Consider the following 19,296-nt stretch of genomic DNA (forward strand, 5'->3'; position numbering starts at 1 on the left):
ATTGTTTACTTCCTAGATACCGTTCATTGTCATCATTCATACGCCTTTGAACAGGTTTAGCCTGGAGTTGGCGCAGTAGTATTATTTTTTTTTTAAAGAGTTATAATGACAACCGGCCTCGGACTATTATTAGGAGGGTCGCCCGATGTTGCATGCTTATTGAAAAATGCAAAACGGTAAAATATGGCTAATAAAATGTAAAACTGTACTGAGACAATTTTGGTAAACAGAAGAAAAAACCCCCAATTTAATGTCCCGGCAGAAAAGCGCGTCAAAAAATCAAAATAAAAACTACACCGTGTACCCAAAAGCCCGCCCTCTGTATCGAAACTAGATCCAAACAACCCGAGTGACCTTTGACATACAAGCGGTAGTTCTTGTGTTTTGTTTTGTTGGATTGGAAAAGAGCGAGTAGAAACACTTCTTCTAAAGACTGTTTTGTGAGTATTTCTTCTAAATTGCTTTAAAATAATTGCTGCCAAAGGCTGAGAATTGTGGCATGTTACAAAGCAAAGGAGTTCAAAATCAGAAGTGTTGTTTTCTTTGTATAGTAGTACAGTAGCGGTCCTACTTGCCGTCAACTCGCCGACTTGCCGTCAACTCGCCGTCAACTCATTTTCGTGCCGTCAACTCATTAAATTTACATGAAAAATCTATAAAAAGGGGCACGGAAGTGTTAAGTCTGGGCTAAACTACATATTTCTCATGGTTTTCGGTAAAAATTCATTCACAAAAACGACTTTGTGTTGATAAAAAAAAGTACCAATCATTGACATCTTGGGCCAAGACTAATCATTGTGAAAAAGCAAGATGGCGGCCGACGGTTTTTCGGCTTCGAGAATTTTTTTTTCACGAGAATTTTTATTCCGAAATATGACCTAAAACTTACGCAAATTCTCTATGAGCTGATACTTTACAGTTCTATGCTTCTTTTGTTTGTGGATTTTAAATGTATATTGGAGGAGTTGACGGCGAGTTGACGGCGCAAGTGAGTTGACGGCGAGTTGACGGCAAGTAGTAGGACCCAGTAGTAGTAGATCTGCCCCCGATTTTGCGACGCGTCGCAAGTGCAAGTTGCGACCGGTTAAATCGCGTATAAATCGATTTCAACAAAGTTACGATTCGTCGGATACGTCGCAAGTTCCTTGACAATGAGGAAGAACACGTCGTAAGTTACGACGACCCATGGGTCGTCGTAAGAATGCTATGTTTAATTTGTTTACGCACAAAATGCATGAAAGGACATAACAATTACCACACGTAACTTCCGTGAACCAATCGGGAAGACACTAGACAACAAATTTTACCCTCCCCCCCCAAAAAAAAAAGGACGGGTAAATGAAAAGAAAACAAACACACGCATAACAAACGAACAAACGAACACACACAAACTAAAACAACTAAGAAAATAAATAATTATAAACCCCCCCCCCAAAAAAAAACCCCTAAACACTAGTCCGAAACGGTTGAGTGTCTGCCATCTTGAATGAACTATAATTAATACACGACTGTTTCATGACCAGCCGCGACATGTCTTAGGTCTGTGACGCATCGCAAACCCTACGATGCGTCGCTTCTTGCGATGAGTTTCGTGAAATCTGGGGCTGATCTGATTATTCCGATTCTGAGAAAGTGAGAATGAGACATTGATTGATTTGATGAGAAGTGGGTGACATGAGTAAGTCAAGTGAGATTGATCTAATTTATTCCTCCATGATGAGACAATCAAGTTCAATGTCGGCTTTTTTAAATCCACATCCCATGTAGAATCAGATGGTGATTACTGAGAATTCAATTGATGGACGTGTTCTGTTTTATTATGCTCTTTATTTCATATCGAATGAAAAATTGATGGCGCCATACGGAAACTTTTCCCTCATCCCTGACTAAAAATTAATCATTGTCATTATGATTTAATCCTCAAACTAAAAATTAATCGTTGTCATTATGATTTAATCCTCAATTTGAGGATTAAATCATAATGACAATGATTAATTTTTAGTCAGGGATGAGGGAAAAGTTTCCGTATGGCGCCACCACTTTTTCATTCGATATGAAATAATATATAGTATCTAATTTACCTCAATGAGATATCCCTTTTTGTAAAAATGAGTGAAAAAGTGCTAGCGCTATATGGAAAATTATCCGGGATGAGATTGTTCAGACTTTTGGCTTAATTAACTCAGACTGTTCATGGACTGTTTACATGTATGTCTGCTGCCCGGCCCCGGTGAAGAAAACCAGACAATATCATACTTTGTCCATAATAATTAAAATATAAAATATATAATAAAGAAATCCTGCTCATTGGTCTACCGCTCTACTGCTTTGGATACTGTTTCCTTTTAGTAGTACCTTTAAAGTTTAAAAGTTATACAAAGCAAAGAATAATTTATTCCCCCCCCTTTTTTTATTAAAGAAAACTTTATTGTGTAGTTTTACATACATGTAGCTAGTCTCTTCTCAAGCCACTAGGCCTATCTCATGGAGAATGAGTCATCAGTCTGAAGAAGAATCAGGCAAGAAACGGCTGCGACAGACTAGTCTCGAGGATTGCTTCAGCTCAGTCATTAAGCGCCAAAGAAGGCTACAGGAAGGTAGTGCATCTTTCTTTTTTGATATGAGATTTGACAAATGTTTGAAGACACTGCACTCTGTTGGTAATTGTCAAAGACCAGTGTTCTCACTTGGTGTGCTCAACATATCCATAAAATAACAATCCTGTGAAAATTTGAGCTTGATTGGTCGTCAAAGTTGCAAGTAATAATGAAAGAAAAAAACATGCTTGTCACACGAAGTTGTGTGCTTTCAGATGCTTGATTTCGAGACTTCAAAATGTAATTCTGAAGAAAATTAATTCTTTCTTGAAAACTATATTACTGCAGAGGGGGCCGTTTCTCACAATGTTTTATACTACAGTGTATCAACCTCTCCCCATTACTCATTACCAAGTAAGGTTTTATGCTAATAATTATTTTGAGTAATTATCAAATAGTGTCCAGTGCCTTTAAATGTAACAAAACACAATCCCCTCTCTCTTGTTGATGCTCAGCAGAAGAATCCATCCTGGATGACATTGAGACGAGTGAGATGAATGTCAAACCTTCAGAGGTTTTCTCAGAGAAGCAGAGGATGATGCGAGAGCAGATGGCGGCTGCCGCGGAGAGGAGAAGGTATTACAGTCAACTCTCGTTTTATATGAAGCGCTTTATCACATCACATCTCAGTTCGTAGAGCATCGGCATGTTAATCCGTAGGTCGTTGGTTCGAATCCCACTCTAGTCAATTCTTTGTTCAACCCCAAAACTTATTTAAAATTTGTGAGAGTACATAGTGTCTTTCTCTCTTCAAGTTCTGCTCTCTTTTTCTTTCCATTAGGGAGTCGCAATCTCCGTACTCGACCCCGCCCCATGACGAGCCGCCCTCACCAGAGAGCGACCCGAACATTGACGCTAAACTAAACGAATCATGCCCAACCACATCTCACAATCAACCAAAGCCCAAGGGCAGTGATGGCTTGAACGTCGACAAACCATCAACAAGCACAACAGGAAATAAACTCAAAGACACAGCAAACAGCAGTAGCAGCTACAGGAAATCAACAGGAAACGGTAGCAGGAACTTTGAGTCGGTGTTCTCTTATCTGGAAGACAGTGATAATGATGATATTGGAGGGTCATCTTCTTATCCATCTAATAGAACAAGGAGTGGAGCTAAGGACTCCATCCCTTCTCCCGCCTCGGTTAGAGACAGTCCCAAAAAACCATCGCCCCGAAAGGTTAACTTGTCCCCAGTTTCTAAGAACACATTGCAGAAGAAACCTAAGATAGTTGATTCCAAGGATGAGGAGGATTCAATTGAAGATGAGAAAGATGACGGGAATATCTCGCCAACGTTGGAATATAACTCATCGATGCCGTTATTCACAGAGTAAGTGAAACTTGTGAAAGTAGTGTACGCTTTTATACCAGAATAGTGTAGTAAATGTACATGAGCATCATCCTTAAAGCCATTGGGCCATTGGACCCTTTCGGTAAACAGTGTTGTCCAAGGCCCACACTTTGTGTACCACAACTTCTATACCAAATAACAAACCTTTGAAAATTTAGGCTCAATCAGTCATCGGAGTCGGGAGAAAAAAACGGAAAAACCCACCCTTGTTTCCGCGCGTTTCGCCGTGTCATGACATGTGTTTAAAATAAATCCGTAATTCTCGTTAACGAGAATTTATATTGTTTTGCTGTTTTCTCAAAAAGTAAAGCACTTTATGGAATAATATTTCAAGAGAAGTCTTTCACCATTGCCTTCTGCAAACCCTGAAAGTTATTTGTAAATCTGTGAACTTTTTCTTTTTTTTTTTTTAACCGAAAGGGTCCAATGGCTTTTAAAAAGCATGTTTGTGTAATATGATTTATTTTTACCCTTTCACTGAACCTGTATTAAGGGCTGTATACTCGATGAATTTCTGTGAAGAAAAAAAATCCACAGGCAAATCACTCAGGTGGGATTCGAACCCACTACCATGACTACCTTTGCATTTGGTAAAGCAGATATCTTACCACTAGACCACCGAGCTAGCCCGACGGCTAGAGGCAGATCGAATCCTTCTTATTTGCTATATTTGCCTAAATTGTATTACTCCTTTATCTCTCAGTTCTGAGCCGCAATCGTCTCAAGACGTTGATGTATCGACAAACAAAGATGCTGAAAGGATAGTATGGAGAGGAGTCAACATCTCTGAGATGAACCGAGCACCTGATTGTCGGACTCCGCTACCTCAGCTCAAACCAAACAACGAACATACCGTACTCTTCAGGGTAAGTTTGATAATAATAATATTAACAAACTCTTACACTATATACATGTTGCGCATTTCACCATTACCGTATCAATGCGCTTTACATACGTGCACAAATAAAATCCATTTAATCTTACTCAGCTCTCTGGGGAGAATATAGCCCTGAGCTGCCGTGGCGCTCCCAAGGCTTTTTCATACACAATATCAACATCTACCCTTGCAGGTACACATGCCCAAGCGCTTCACATTATTACCCCTGGTCACTGGGCCTCAAATCACTCCTTAAACCATCTCAGCTCCCTGGTGGGGAGTATGTAGCCTGTGCAACATTAATAGGCACTACTCGGCTAAATCAATCACAAGAACCATCTCTGCCCTCACAGGTACCCATTTACCCCTGGGTGGAGAGAAGCAATAGTAGTAGAAGTAGTAAATTTCACTACTCGCCGAGGCTCAGTGCTTACTTTCCTCAAAATTTAGCAAGGCTGTTCGAATGAGGCTGTTTGAATAAGGCTGTTCTGCCAAAGCAGGGCAGAATTGCTTAGGCAGGATTGCTGGAAAGGCCTCTCTTCGATGTTGTGGATGCATGCTGCCAACGGCAACAGCCGTAGCCGAATACACTTGGCTCAGATACTGACTTCTATGTTTTCCTCTTTGACTCTAGCCATATATACGGACTGGCACCCCACCTCGTCCGTATCCAGATGGATACCGTGATACATGGGACACAAACCATGTCAGGATGCCATGCTCCTTGGAAAACCTCTACCCTGTAGATGGCAAGGTGAGTTTTTTTTTTTTGCGTTTTTATTTTTTGAATGAGATACTGCCACATATCACAAGGCCGGACTGCTGCTTCAAGGGTGAGGGCTGCACGTAAAGGCACTGGACACTATTGGTAATCACTCAAAATAATTGTTAGCATCAAAACTTACTTGGTAACGAGCAATGGAGAGAGGTTGATAATATAAAACATTGTGAGAAATGGCTACCTCTGAAGTAAAGTAGAAAGAAGTAATTTCTTACTAAAATATTTGACCTGAATTTGAGACCTCATCAGCTGAGGTCTGGAATTCAATCATCTGAAACCACACAACTTGTGCGACTTGTGCGTTTTTTTTTCTTCAGTCGTTCTCTCGCAACTTTGACAACCAATTGAGTTCAAATTTTCACAGGTTTGTTATTTTATACATAATGTTGAGATACACCAAGTGAGAAAACTGGTCTTTGACAATTACCAAAGGTGTCCATTTCCTTTTTAGGCTGGTGACCATAAAACTGTCAACCATTGTCACTTACTCCTGAGACTGAAACAGGGTTAAACCCTTTCCACAGTCTATACGGATTATAGGCATGGGAGTCACCCACTAGGAGCCTGGCTGGTAGAGCGGAATGCACTACCCCTCCCAACTTTTTACGAAGCATTTATGGTTGAGTGCCTTGCTCAAGGGCACAAGTGTCATGACCGAGTTTCGAACCCACACTCTGCTGCTGACAACACCAAGGCTTGAACTATACGGCTCGGCCACAACACGCCACAGAATGACTATCAATAAGCCATTTGCGAGTTAAATTTGAAGAATGTCTGGTACAATGACTTGCTTAGTTACATTGCACCCTTTACATTTGAATTACTCAGACTATTGAGACAGTTGCTACGCCATGTGATTAGGGGAAACCTCCTGGATGAGCCAACCCTGGTACCAATGGGTGCTATACACATCCATTTAGAATTGTGTATGGGTGTTCACTCTCTCTTACGTAACTACACAAAAGCTTGCCCCTGATCATGCGGCGTAGCAACTGTTTTGATAGTCTGAGGAATTCAAGTGCAAAGCGAGTCACTGTACCAGACATTATTCAAATCTAACTTGCGAATGGCTTATTGATTATTGATTACTTAAACTTAGTGACCTTGACTTACCACGGCCAAGCTACATAAAGCTGTTATTAAAGCAGAAATAAATGCTTAGCAAAAATGGAAAGTACGAGCATTCCGAGCATACCATGGAAGAATATCAGTCTTTATTTATGGTTAAAGTTTTGCGACTCTGGATAATGATTCTTTTTTTTACAAGAAATCATTATGTTTCATTATGAGAAACTTTAATGCATTTTCTTTGTCAAGTCAGGTTTTCGTTGTGACAAAAATATTTTCAAAAGAAATAGATCACTCCAGAAGCTCCAAAAAGTGCCGAAAAGTAACATCGTGCAGAGGCATGGATTCAGTTTTGGAAAACCAACACAAATAGGTGAAAGAGGTCTGTTTATTTCTTGCAGAACGGCGAAAAGACTGTTCAGAGTCGCTGGGAGCTGATCGAGCAAACACTACTCTGTCCAATCACAAACTCCTTAGAACTGGAGGTAAGTTATTACCATATCTCATGAATATTCATCCATACTCTGATTGGACAAATCTGTGTCAGGCCCCCTCCTGCAATCATTGTTTAATATCCAATCAGAGTTAAGGAGTATCATTCATATTACACATATTTGTTTATATTTGTTTTATTTCTTATTGATTTTCATCAGCGGATAGCCGTCACTTACAGTTATCATTAAAAAAAGATAAAACTTCCAATCACGTTCCAACCTATATAATTCAGATGTCGTTCAGAATTGATTGATTAAATTAACATTCTGAGTGCACTTTTTATATTTTGAAGGACAAAAAAGACGTATGGGCTATGTGCAAAAAAATTGTTAATGGTCTGAAGACAACACAACACAAACAAGTATACTGGCTACATTGTACATGTATTAGTCTAGATAAAATAAAAAAAAAATGGCAGAATTAGCTGTTGCAAACTGCTTACCAACCAAATGATATAAACGCAATTAAATTGGTAGTGGCCTGACAGTTCAACCCTAAAGGCAGGTTTAAAGTCGGTCTCGTGATGGTCATGCAACGGAAATCTTGTGCGCAATCCTAAGACTGAGGCCTAAAAACCGTGTCTTTTTATGATCGCGTGTCTAGATTTCCGACGCTCGAACGTCGCGCGACCGACTATAACTCGGCCTTAACAGAGTCTTTCCGAAAGTCTAGAAAAAATTGAAAAAGATTTATGATTGCTTTTGTTTTCCAGGAGGCCATCTTGACGTACAATGCTCGCTACTGCACCAAGTGGAACTTCTCAGGATTGCATCATTTCTTCACAGAGGCGGTGGATCTGAATGAGACTCAACATTTCTTCAGTTACCTTCTCCCCAAGATTGTCAAGCTGGCGTTAATGCTTCCAAAGATATGTACACAGGTGAACAACAAACTTTCGATATTTGTGGGGGGGGGGGAGGTTGAATTTTTTTAGAGCAGGATTTGAACCAAGGCCCCGGATTTACATCCCGGCGCTCTACCATCTGATCTGTCTAGCCCAAATGTTGACAGAATGATATTAACAAAAAAAGAAGAAATACTTATATAGCGCAATTCAGTACTGCAAAACAAACAAATTTATACAAGAGAAAGCAACAAATTAATTAAACAATATAAGATTACAAAAAAGATTGAGTGAACAGGTGGGTCTTGGGTTGTAATTTGAAGAGGTCCAGGATTTATCTGAGAACGGAGGGTAGCAGGAAGAGATTTCCAAAGGGTTCGCTGAATGCGCTGAATGCAATAGGCTCTTTTACCGTATGTTTTTGATTAGTTTCTATTGTAAAAACGCCTTTGAATGATGACATTACTTACTGTGGTAAAACTACAGCCAGATCTACATGTGTGATAGCTTAGATGCTACAGGTAGCCCAAACCTTAAAGACAATGTATGTCTTGGTGTTTGGAACCCATCAACTGTTGTAATCTTTTGCCGTACGTTTTTTGATCAGTTTCTATTGTAAAAACGCCTTTAAATAATGACATTACTTACTGTGGTAAAACTACAGCCAGATCTACATGTGTGATAGCTTAGGTGCTACTGGTAGCCCAAACCTTAAGGGCAATGTATGTCTTGGTATTTGGAACCCTTCAATTGTTCTAATCTGATATAAATGTATATATTGATATCTGAAACAAAAAGTTGCATCCCCTTAAGGTGATCCCCTGGCTGCCGCTTCCCAGGTTGTATCGTAATTTGGGTGTGATCCCTGGCTACACGACAGTTAAAGGTTGTATGGCTTCTGACTGGCACCCCCGAACAAAGATATTGACAAAATAGGGACACCGCCAATATAGGGCTAGATAGCTCAGTTGGTAGAGCGCCGGCACGTTAATCCGGAGGTCGTTGGTTCGAATCCCACTCGAGTCGTTTCTTTGTTCAACCCAAAAATCATTTCAAAATTTACCCAGTCAGTTTCCCTTGTGGTTTATATTGATATCTGATATATAAATGTACAAAGATACAATAAAACTAAACCTTTGAAAAATTAGTTTCAAAAGGTGGTAGCGTTTTTGAGATATCGCCGAAAATCTAGAATGGTTATGCGCTCACAGGAAGAATATTCTGTAACAAGAATAAGAATCATGCCGGAACGTTTTAGAGATTGAAATGTTTTGACTCTCTCTCCCTACAACCACATCAAAATCTTCTACATTATCAATAACTGCTATGGTCATTCTTTTTTGAAATAATTACCAAAGGTACACCCTCCCTTTAAAGACAGTGGACACTATTGGTAATTGTCAAAGACCAGTCTTCTCACTTGGTGTATCTCAACTTATGCATAAAATAACAAACCTGTGAAAATTTGAGCTCGATAGGTCATCGGAGTTGCGAGATAACTATGAAAGACCCTTTCAGATGCTTGATTTCGAGACCTCAAACTCTAAACTTGAGGTCTTGAAATCAAATTTGTGGAAAATTACTTCTTTCTTGAAAACTACGTCACTTCAGCGGGAGCCGTTTCTCACAATGTTTTATACTATCAACCTCTCTTCATTTCTCGTTACCAAGTGAGGTTTTTTGCTGATAGTTATTTTGAGTAATTACCAATAGTGTCCACTGCCTTTAAAAACAGACATGCACAAAGTTTTGATTTTGTGGTTTTCCAATATAGTTTTTATCAAGAGACTTGTTTATGTGATGTGAAGGATATTTTTTTTTTCAACATCTGAAATGCTTTCCAGGCGATACCTCTTCTGAGGCAGCAACAGACCCATACCATCACCCTCACCCAGCTTCAGCTTGCCTCCCTCCTCGCCAATGCATTCTTCTGTACCTTCCCAAGACGCAACGCTCAACAAAAGAAATCGGAATACTCAAGATTCCCGGACATCAACTTCAACAGGTAGGGGTCGCCTCCAGAAATCTGAGAAAAGCTGCTTAGCACATATACACGTTATGCTTAGCAGAAACAGGTTACAGACCAGACTAGCATTATAATACACATTGATTGTGACTTACTGGTCTGGGGTTCTCCTCAAACACAAGTTAGCGTATCAGGACGATAATGCGCAAATTGCTTTCCGATTCCTGCAATTTTCTGTCAAATGTGTGAACTCTTACTTGACCAGTAATCTGTTTTCCCTTTTCCCCCTGAAGATTCCCCACCCAAACCTCCGTCATCCTGACTTGTTTTTTGTTCCAAACAATGAAAGTCAATGCCACTATTAAAGATGGGTTTATTCATCGTGTTTCCTCTAGTTACAACAGAATTACCCTTTCGTATCCCAGTATTGACATATTCCACCCCACCCTTCCTGCCTTCAAACATAAACTCAATGAAATGCTGTGATTTTTGTGTACCGTTTTCTACAAAACAGAATTTGTTTGAATTCGTTGTCAGGTTATTTGAAGGATCACAAAGGAAGTCTTTGGGAGTCAATCAACGCAAAGCGGAGAAACTCCGCTGCATTATCAACTACTTCAGAAGAATAGACTTGCAAGGTAAATATCTTGGATCTTCGAATATTTTAAATACAGCTGTATAGTACTGGATGCGAACAATGGTCCAGGGGAAAAACTCTGAAGCTAACCTGGACCCAATGTCATACTGGTGCACAAGTAGCAAATATTGCCCAATGATGTTTTCTGCTTAGCGGCGTACTAGTCACAAATGGTATGGTATTACTTGTGATAACCTTATCTTGGTAAGCATACTTTTGTTGTGCTTAGCTACCTTTTGTGCTTTAGCAGCTCAATGAAACTGGGTCCAGCAGCCAATTTTCAGAGCTCTGCTTAACAGTTAGCAAAGTTTTGTTCTAACTATAACAGAACAAGTATCTTTAAAGTGTGAGCGTTTTTCACAGGTTAGCATGATGTGAAGACTGGATTGAATTGAAAATCAGTGGTTTTGGTTCTCTCCTCTCAGTCCCAGCTGGTACCGTCTCATTCACACGGAAAGCTCTTGATACAATGCCGAGATGGGAGAAGAGTTCTAACACATTAACGAAGGTTCACGGTAACGTGACTGGAATGATTGAAGATGAGGGAGAGGGAATGCTGCAGGTAAGACCTTCCGGAAATACTTAATCGTTGAATAAAGATCATCTGAAAGCACGCAACTTCGTGTGTCAAGGGTGTTTTTTCTTCCATTTATTATCTCGCAACTTCAACGACCAATTGAGTTCAAATTTTCACAGGTTTGTTATTTTGTGCATTTGTTGAGATACACCAAGTGAAAAGACTGGTCTTTGACAACAAATATCAAATGATCATTGTTTTCGTAAAGAGTCAATTTGGCCTCTGGGATAGCACTCCGCAATAATGAAGACTCTTTTGCACTAAATTTCCTTCTATTAAATCATTGTGGTACCCACTGCTAAAATATAGGATTCGCACTGCCTCTAGGTGCAGGGCAATCTCTGTGGTCTAGCTGGTAAGACACTGCTCTAGAATTGCAAAGGTTGTGGGTTTGAATGCCACTCGAGTAAGATGCCTGTGATTTTTTTCACAGAGCTCGAGAAAGTACTGAGTATACAGTGCTAACCCACATCAGTGTACGTGTATATGGGAACAACCAAAATATGTATTCTTTATCCCCGATGCAAATTCCCATCTATTAAACTTTTGATTTTGTCATACCATAGATGGATTTTGCCAACATGTACATCGGTGGCGGAGCTTTGGGCAACGGCTTGGTGCAAGAGGAGATAAGATTCATGATTTGTCCGGAGCTTATCGTCTCCAGACTGTTCACGGAGGTCCTAGATCCCAACGAGTGCCTCGTCATCAAAGGTAGGTGTGGCTTTTAAAGGTACTGGGCACTATTGGTAATTACTCAAAATTGTAAGCAAAGAAACTTACTTGGTAGCGAGCGATGGTGAGCTGTTGATAGTATAAAACATTGTGAGAAACAGCTGTCTCTGAAGTAAAGTAGTTTTCGAGAAAGAAGTAATTTTTCACTTAAATATTTGAATTGAATTCGAAGACCTCAGCTGAGGTCTTGAATTCAAGCATCAAGGGTGCAACAAAGTTGTTTTTATCTGACATTATTCTCTCGCAACTTCAACGACCAAATTGTATGCATATGTTGATACATGCCAAGTGAGAAGATTTGTCTTTGACAATTAACAATAGTGTACAGTGTCTTTAACAACAGATTTGGCATGGTACTGTTCAGGGACCATCTGTATAGCTACTTTGCTTGTCTGTCTGACTGTCTGTCTGTCCTACCGTCTTTCTGTGTGATCTGATTCACTCCATTGTCGGACGTAGTCTTTGCGGTATTCAACAATGCCATGTTCTTCTTCTCACTCCATTGTATAAGGGACGGTTTCTTTGTCAATCTTGTAACTTCCCGATCACATAGTCTACTCCCACATTATGCTACAGACCTTTCGTTTTGTAAGTTATTAGGGCAGAAACATTTCAAGGGGCACCAAGGCATGAACCAAGGGCATGGAGGCAAATGCCTCTGAAGTATCAGGCCTGATACTGGAACATTTTAAGTGGCACCAAGGCACCGACTAGAGGCATGGAGGCAGTTTCATCTGTGAAATTTTAGGCATGATACTGGAATATTTCAAGAGGCACCAAGACAATGAGTGGGGGCATTGAGGCATTGTTTTCTGTGAAATTTCATACCTGATATTGGAACATTTAAGGGGGCACCAAGGCAGTGACCAGGGGCATGGGGGCAATTTCCTGTTCGATGTATCAGGGTCTAATACTGTGGCATTTCAGAGGGCACCAAGGCAATGACCAAGGGGCATGGATGCAAATGCCTCTGTTCAGGCCTAATGCTGTAGCATTTCAGAGGGCACCAAGGCAATGATCAAGGGGCATGGATGCAAATGCCTCTGTTCAGGCCTAATACTGTAGCATTTCAGAGGGCACCAAGGCAATGATCAAGGGGCATGGATGCAAATGCCTCTGTTCAGGCCTAACACTGTAGCATTTCAGAGGGCACCAAGGCAATGATCAAGGGGCATGGATGCAAATGCCTCTGTTCAGGCCTAACACTGTAGCATTTCAGGGTGCACCAAGGCAATGACCAAGGGGCATAGACAATAGAGGCACATGCCCTGTTTCCTCTGTAAGGTTTCAGTCTCATTGCTAATTAATCAAGCTCTTAATTAATTGCTGATCTTAACACAGGTGTAGAGAGGTTCAATGACTACACAGGGTATGCTAATACATTCCAATGGACTGGTGACTTTCAAGACAACATCCCCAGGTAGGTGTTCTCTTTGATCTCAAATGTTTTTTGTTACTACATTTTTTGCCTCAAAACAACCTTTTGCCAGAGGCAGCTGATGATCAATGATGTTGAAAGACATTCCTTGATTTCCAAGAAGGCCTTGTCAAAATTTGTCCGACCAGCGGATAAGTACCGTCAAGGACGGGGATTTTTACCCGATGTTAATTCACCTTGTTTTAAAGAACCTTTCGCTGGAGGCAGTCGATCATCAATGATATTGAAAGACATTCCTTGATTTCCCAGAAGCTGTTTCATTGTCACTTTGATCCAAGTGTCATTTTGGGCCTTGTCAAAATTTGTCCAGGACAACCAGCGGATAAGTACTGTCAAGGACAAGAATTTGTACCTGGTATTAAGTCACCTTGTTTGAAATTGTGTGTTGGTGAAATCATGGGAGAAGTTCACAGTGCCTGGGGGTTTCATCTGTTTACAAACCACAGAGATTGACACCTATTTCAGACAGGCGCGCCAGTGTTGCGCTGAACTAAACAAGTATAGGAGCGACTCTAGGTCAACCCAAAGAAATTTTGGTTTCAGACAGGCGATTTTAATATAACATTTAAATAAGGTTTTGGTGTCAGACAAGCGATTTTAATATAACATTTAAATAAGGTTCATCTCATAACAAGATCAACGTCTGAAACTAAGGTGTTTCGAAAACAGCTAACTGTTCAGACGTCAAACTTCTCTTGTACTTAATTCAGATTTGCGACTCTGGAGTGCCTGTCTGAAACGTTTGTTAGATTGCTGTCTACTGGAAAACAAGCAGGGGGGGGGGTCTCTGTATGGCTCAATAAAATCAACTCCTCAACACTAAATAGCGCTTTGAGATACCTGCGGGTTTTGAAAAGTGCTATAATGTAAAAACTGTTTACTATTATTATCTGTCCTAGATTAATTTTGATAAGACCCCTTATTGAATCAGAACAATAAAATTTTCTTACAGAGATTCTTGGGGCCGCAAGGAAACTGAAATAGTCGCTCTCGACGCTCTTGTCTTCCGTAATTTCTCAGACCAGTTCAAACCGCAGCTTCTTCGCAGAGAACTCAATAAGGTAAAGATAAAAAAAGACTAAAGAAGTTCTCCTTTTGGTTTTCAAGAGCATCAATCATTTAACTCACACTGATATCTCCCCACCTCAACAAATGGACCATGGTTAACTAAGAGAGTTTTGCGGTAACACCATGTGAATATCTCTTTTGAGCGGTGTTGGTTCTGAAAAGAACCAGTGGTTAACGACTCAATGTTTCGATCAGTATACTCAACGTTTCGATCAGTATACTCTGATCGTCTTCAGTATGCTCTGATGAGCTTCTCCTGAGGACAATCAGAACATACTGATCGAAACGTTGCACCGATAACCACTGGATCGTTTCGGAACCAAAAATACTCAACTTATCGAACGTTGCACCATTAGCCACCGGCTCTTTTCAGAACCAACAATACTCAAAAGAGATATTCACATGGTGTTACCTCATACACCTCTGTTGTTTATACTTCTACCATGCAAAGTTTCAAACCCTACTGAGTGAGTTCATGGTTTCAATACTAGAGCCAACGCCAAAGGTAAATTTACTACCTAGCTTGAAATTAAAGAACACCCAAAGAATGTTAAGTAACAGAGGGATACGAATCTATAGAATGAGCTTCCAGTTACTGCTAGAAACCACTGGGATTTGATTAGATTAAATTAGATTTGTCTTGATTTATTTATTCTTCATGTAAACATGAAAAGTGTTTTCCCAGTCACAAAAACACACTTTGAAAACAGCCACAGAATACAAAAATATTCAGATTTTTATTTTAAATTTTATACTTTATTTTCTCCTTTTTATTTATGTGCAATCCACTTATCTAAATTCCAAATGTCTTTACCTTCATCATTGTTTTATTGAACACTTTTGTAAATATTGTAAAGTATTGTATGTTCTAAGTGGTCCAACTGGAAAAACACCTTTCATGCTAAGTTTTTTTGTTTACATAGTTTCAATAAAGACAAAACTAAATAATACAGTTGAGCGTTGGGTTGTCTTCAGCCAACGCCTTCTGTAATGGTTGCCTTCCATGGTCATCCCGGTCCAGCATCAGTGTCCTAAGCACAGTTGTTTATTGTTGTGTTGCGTCCATAGAGTGGTTGCGTCCTTCTAAATTATAACAAATTTGATCTCTTTCATTGGAAGGCGTTTTGTGGTTTCTACGAGAATGGTACACCAGTGGCAAACCTTACAGCCATTGCAACGGGCAACTGGGGATGTGGAGCATTTGGAGGGGACGCTCGACTCAAAGGTTAGATAAATCTTTAAAGGGTTCGTGTACTTTTCTTGCAGGACATAGGACACAAACACCCACAGATTTACATTAAGGTTAAACGGTTTAAAAATAACAATAGTAGAAAGCTTCCTTTAAAGGCAGTGGACACTGTTGGTAATTACTCAAAATAATTATTAGCATAAAACCTTTCTTGGTGACGAGTAATGAGGAGAGGTTGATGGTATAAAACATTGTGAGAAACGGGACCCTCTGAAGTGCCATAGTTTTCGAGAAAGAAGTAATTTTCCACGAATTTGATTTCGAGACCTCAGATTTAGAACTTGAGGTCTCGAAATCAACCATATAAACGCACACACCTTCGTGTGACAAGGGTGTTTTTTTTCTTTCATTCATATCTCGCAAGTTCGATGATCGATTGAGGTCAAATTTTCACAGGTTCATTATTTTATGCATATGTTGAGATTCACCAACTGTGGAGGCTAGTCTTTGACAATTACCAATAGTGTCCACGGCCTTTAACCCTTAGCACGCTACGAGGCTGTACACACAGTATTCCCCTGGCGCTGAATTTCCTGTGTGGGGCTACTAAAATGCACATACATTTTCCTCAAGACCTTTACTCTGTGAAAAAAGTGTTTTGGGCTAAATTGCAAAATAAGTTTTATACTCTGTATTTTATTTCCCATCTAATGCAGTAAACATTATGTTTTTTGGATAAAGAATAACCGAGATACGCTTGTTTCATTACCACTATTCTATCACCGGCCGCCAAGCCTAGTTGCTGTCGATTTTTATCGGGGCAATCGTCCGATCCAGACCCATCGTTGCTGCCATCCGACTCATTGTCGTGTTCATGTACATCGTTATCGTTGACATATACACAGTACACATACACAGTACACGTACAGCATTCTCAACACATCAGAATCTCTCGAAAAAAGCTCTTCAAAGTCTGATTCTCCGGAGTCTGAGTCCTTAAAATTTTCCAGAAATGCTGCATGGACGTCCATTGTGTCCCCATTTTGTCTTAGCGTACAGCATTTTGATCGGAAATTGTGAAAAATTTGGGACAAAAGATCGTTTTTTCCAGATGAAATATCGTTGCATACATGTACAGCTAGATACATGCAGCTGGATGAGGGTCAGGGGTCAATAGTTTCCCAGAAATCCTCATCTATTTACTTGCAGTACTGCTGGGCGACTTGAGTCGCCGACAGCGCGCAGGGAATAAATACGCTCGGCGACTGTGGTCGCCGATAGCGTGCAAAGGGTTAAGCATTCTAAGGATAACTGTATGTGGAAATGTAGTTTAATGGTATTTCCTTTTGTTTCCTTTTTAATGTTGTGTCCACCGTTTGTTTTTTTTCCCCCTTTTTTTCCAATGCTGCTTTCACAATTCCTGGTTGACTGTTTCACTCCAGTATATCTTTATAGTGAATTTAATATAATTATACATGTACATGTATTTGATTTAATTTTATTGAGAGACATTCCCTAAGTCTTCAGCATTTTATTTGTCATGTATTTTTGCAAAATAAACTAATAGTGATTTAAAAATGTAATTAACTATGAGTTTTTTGTTATGTGTTTTTGTTCAGGTCTCTTACAGATGATGGCTGCAGCTGAGTGTCATCGTGACGTGGCCTACTTTACTTTCGGGGATGCGAAGCTGTGCTTTGAGCTTTGCAAGATGAATGAGTTCCTTGTGTCACAAGGTGTGACAGTTGGTGAGTACATGTAGTAAATGAGTTATCAGACTAAATTGTGTAACAAGTAGGGTGAGGTATCTGTAGAGTGAGTTATCTGTAGAATGAGTAATCTTTAGAATGAGTAACCATTAGAATGTTTAATTAATAGAGTGAGTGATAAGTAGAGTGAGCTATCAGTTAAAAAAAGAATCGGTCGAGTCAGTCATCAATCAAATTAATAATCAGTAGGATGAGTAATCAGTAAATTGAGTAATCAGTAGTTAATGAGAAATCAGTACAGTGAGTAATCAATAGAGTCAGCCATCTGTTAAAAAAGCAATAGGTTGAGATCAGTATAAAGTGAATACCAAGTAGAATGAGTATCAGTGGATTGAGTAATAAGTTGAATGAGTTATCTGTAGAATGAGTTATCAGTAGATCGAGTAATCAGTTGAATGAGTAATTAGTTGAATGAGTGAGTGGAGGAGTAGGTAAGCAGTGGAGTGAGTAAGCAGCGAAATGAGTAATAAGTAGAGTGAGTAATCTGTAGAGTGAGTAATAAGTGAATGAGTTATCTGTAGAATGAGTTATCAGTAGAATGAGTTATCAGTAGAATGAGTAGTCATTCAATTAATGAATCATAGACTGAGTAATCGGTAGAATGAGTACACTGAAATCGAGTACCTTTAAAACAAAGAGCAGATCTTTACATCGTCACTATTTTTACCCAATGTCTAAGGTGACCTCTGGCTGGTGTTGCAGCGCTACCGAGAGGAAGTCCTCAGTAAAACTAAAAGAAACTTTGCCAATCTGTACACCTTCATCTACCAGGTGTACAACGACTTTGAGTCGTCCACTGATAACGAAGAAGATGAGGAGGAGGAGAAGGAAGCAGGAAAAGGGGTTGATGGAGAAGATGCTGCGAGTGCTAGCCCAGATTACAGAATTGATACTCCGTAGAGTAAAACCACTTTGTTAACTATCACTGCTGTCGATTTCACAAAATTGTTTGTCACTTATTATTAATCTTAGGACTAAGGACGAGTTCAGTTCCTTGTCCATAGACTTTAGACTTTTTTCATGTCTGCCTGGTGACAAAACAATGCTGATTTTTAAACTCAAGATAAAAGAAAGACACTGTGGATACCCAGAAGCTCCTTTGAATCTTCTCAAGGGGTTATCAAAAGGTGGAAGTGCTCTCAGTTTAAAGGAAAGGTACACTGCTGGTAATTGTCAAAGACCAGTGTTCTTACTTGGTGTATCTCAGTATTATGCATAAAGTTACAAACCTGTGAAAATTTGAGCTCAATTGGTCATCGGAGTTGGGAGAAAATGATTTAAAGAAAAAAAAACACCCTTGTTAGACGAATTTGTGTGCTTTCAGATAGGTATAATAGACTTCTAGAAGTCTTTTATTATTTTAGTGAGAAATTACCTCCGTTTCAAAATCTATGCTACTTTAGAGGGAGCCGTTTCTGAACAATGATTTTTACTATCAACAGCTCTCCAAGGCTCGTTACCAAGTCAGTTTTTAAGTTAATATTTGTTTTGAGTAGTTACCAAACATGTACCTTCCCTTTAACTGACCGCCCAAGATCTGGATAAAATTGTTGATTTTTTTTCTCAGCAATAACTGTCATCCCTGAATACGTTAACTTCACCAAGAATAAGCCTGTTTTTCGAATTTGCATCTACAGCTACGGCTACAGCTGTCGCTTGCTAAGGGTGTCTCTAAAGTCGTTCTATACCTTAAAGCATGATGACGCGGTTATCTACAATCCCGGCCGAAAATGCTTGGGCCACCCATTCCCAGCAGTACATCAAACCATTCTATGTCCACGTCCCCTGACAATAAACATTCTCTCCCTCATCCCAGTTACCCGTCCTAACTCGAGATACGATTAATCCTAGCATTTTGTGAATTGGCTGCAGGGCACTAATGTAAAGCGCATTGATACGGT

General features: G+C 39.8%; 1 protein-coding gene across 4 annotated transcripts; it reads left to right on the top strand.

Annotated features, from left to right (window-relative positions):
• Positions 1-356: 356 nt before the first annotated feature.
• LOC117304065 (poly(ADP-ribose) glycohydrolase-like) lies at positions 357-18,568 on the top strand. Of its 4 annotated transcripts, none has more exons than XM_033788554.1 (17): positions 357-440; positions 2,437-2,597; positions 3,053-3,173; positions 3,379-3,930; positions 4,655-4,817; positions 5,463-5,582; positions 7,079-7,162; positions 7,885-8,052; positions 9,861-10,021; positions 10,520-10,620; positions 11,045-11,181; positions 11,763-11,910; positions 13,273-13,351; positions 14,322-14,430; positions 15,557-15,662; positions 17,246-17,374; positions 18,075-18,568. In XM_033788554.1, exons 2-17 carry the CDS (start codon positions 2,492-2,494, stop codon positions 18,293-18,295), a joined length of 2,505 nt encoding a protein of 834 aa, XP_033644445.1. In that variant the 5' UTR covers positions 357-440; positions 2,437-2,491; the 3' UTR covers positions 18,296-18,568. The 4 variants fall into 4 exon arrangements, with proteins under 4 accessions (XP_033644445.1, XP_033644448.1, XP_033644446.1 ...); XM_033788557.1 differs by having other exon boundaries at positions 3,056-3,173; XM_033788555.1 differs by having other exon boundaries at positions 2,453-2,597.
• The last annotated feature ends 728 nt before the right edge of the window (positions 18,569-19,296 follow it).

The sequence above is a fragment of the Asterias rubens genome, chromosome 20 (genome assembly GCF_902459465.1).
Source record: "Asterias rubens chromosome 20, eAstRub1.3, whole genome shotgun sequence".
NCBI classification, from domain to species: Eukaryota; Metazoa; Echinodermata; class Asteroidea; order Forcipulatida; family Asteriidae; genus Asterias; species Asterias rubens.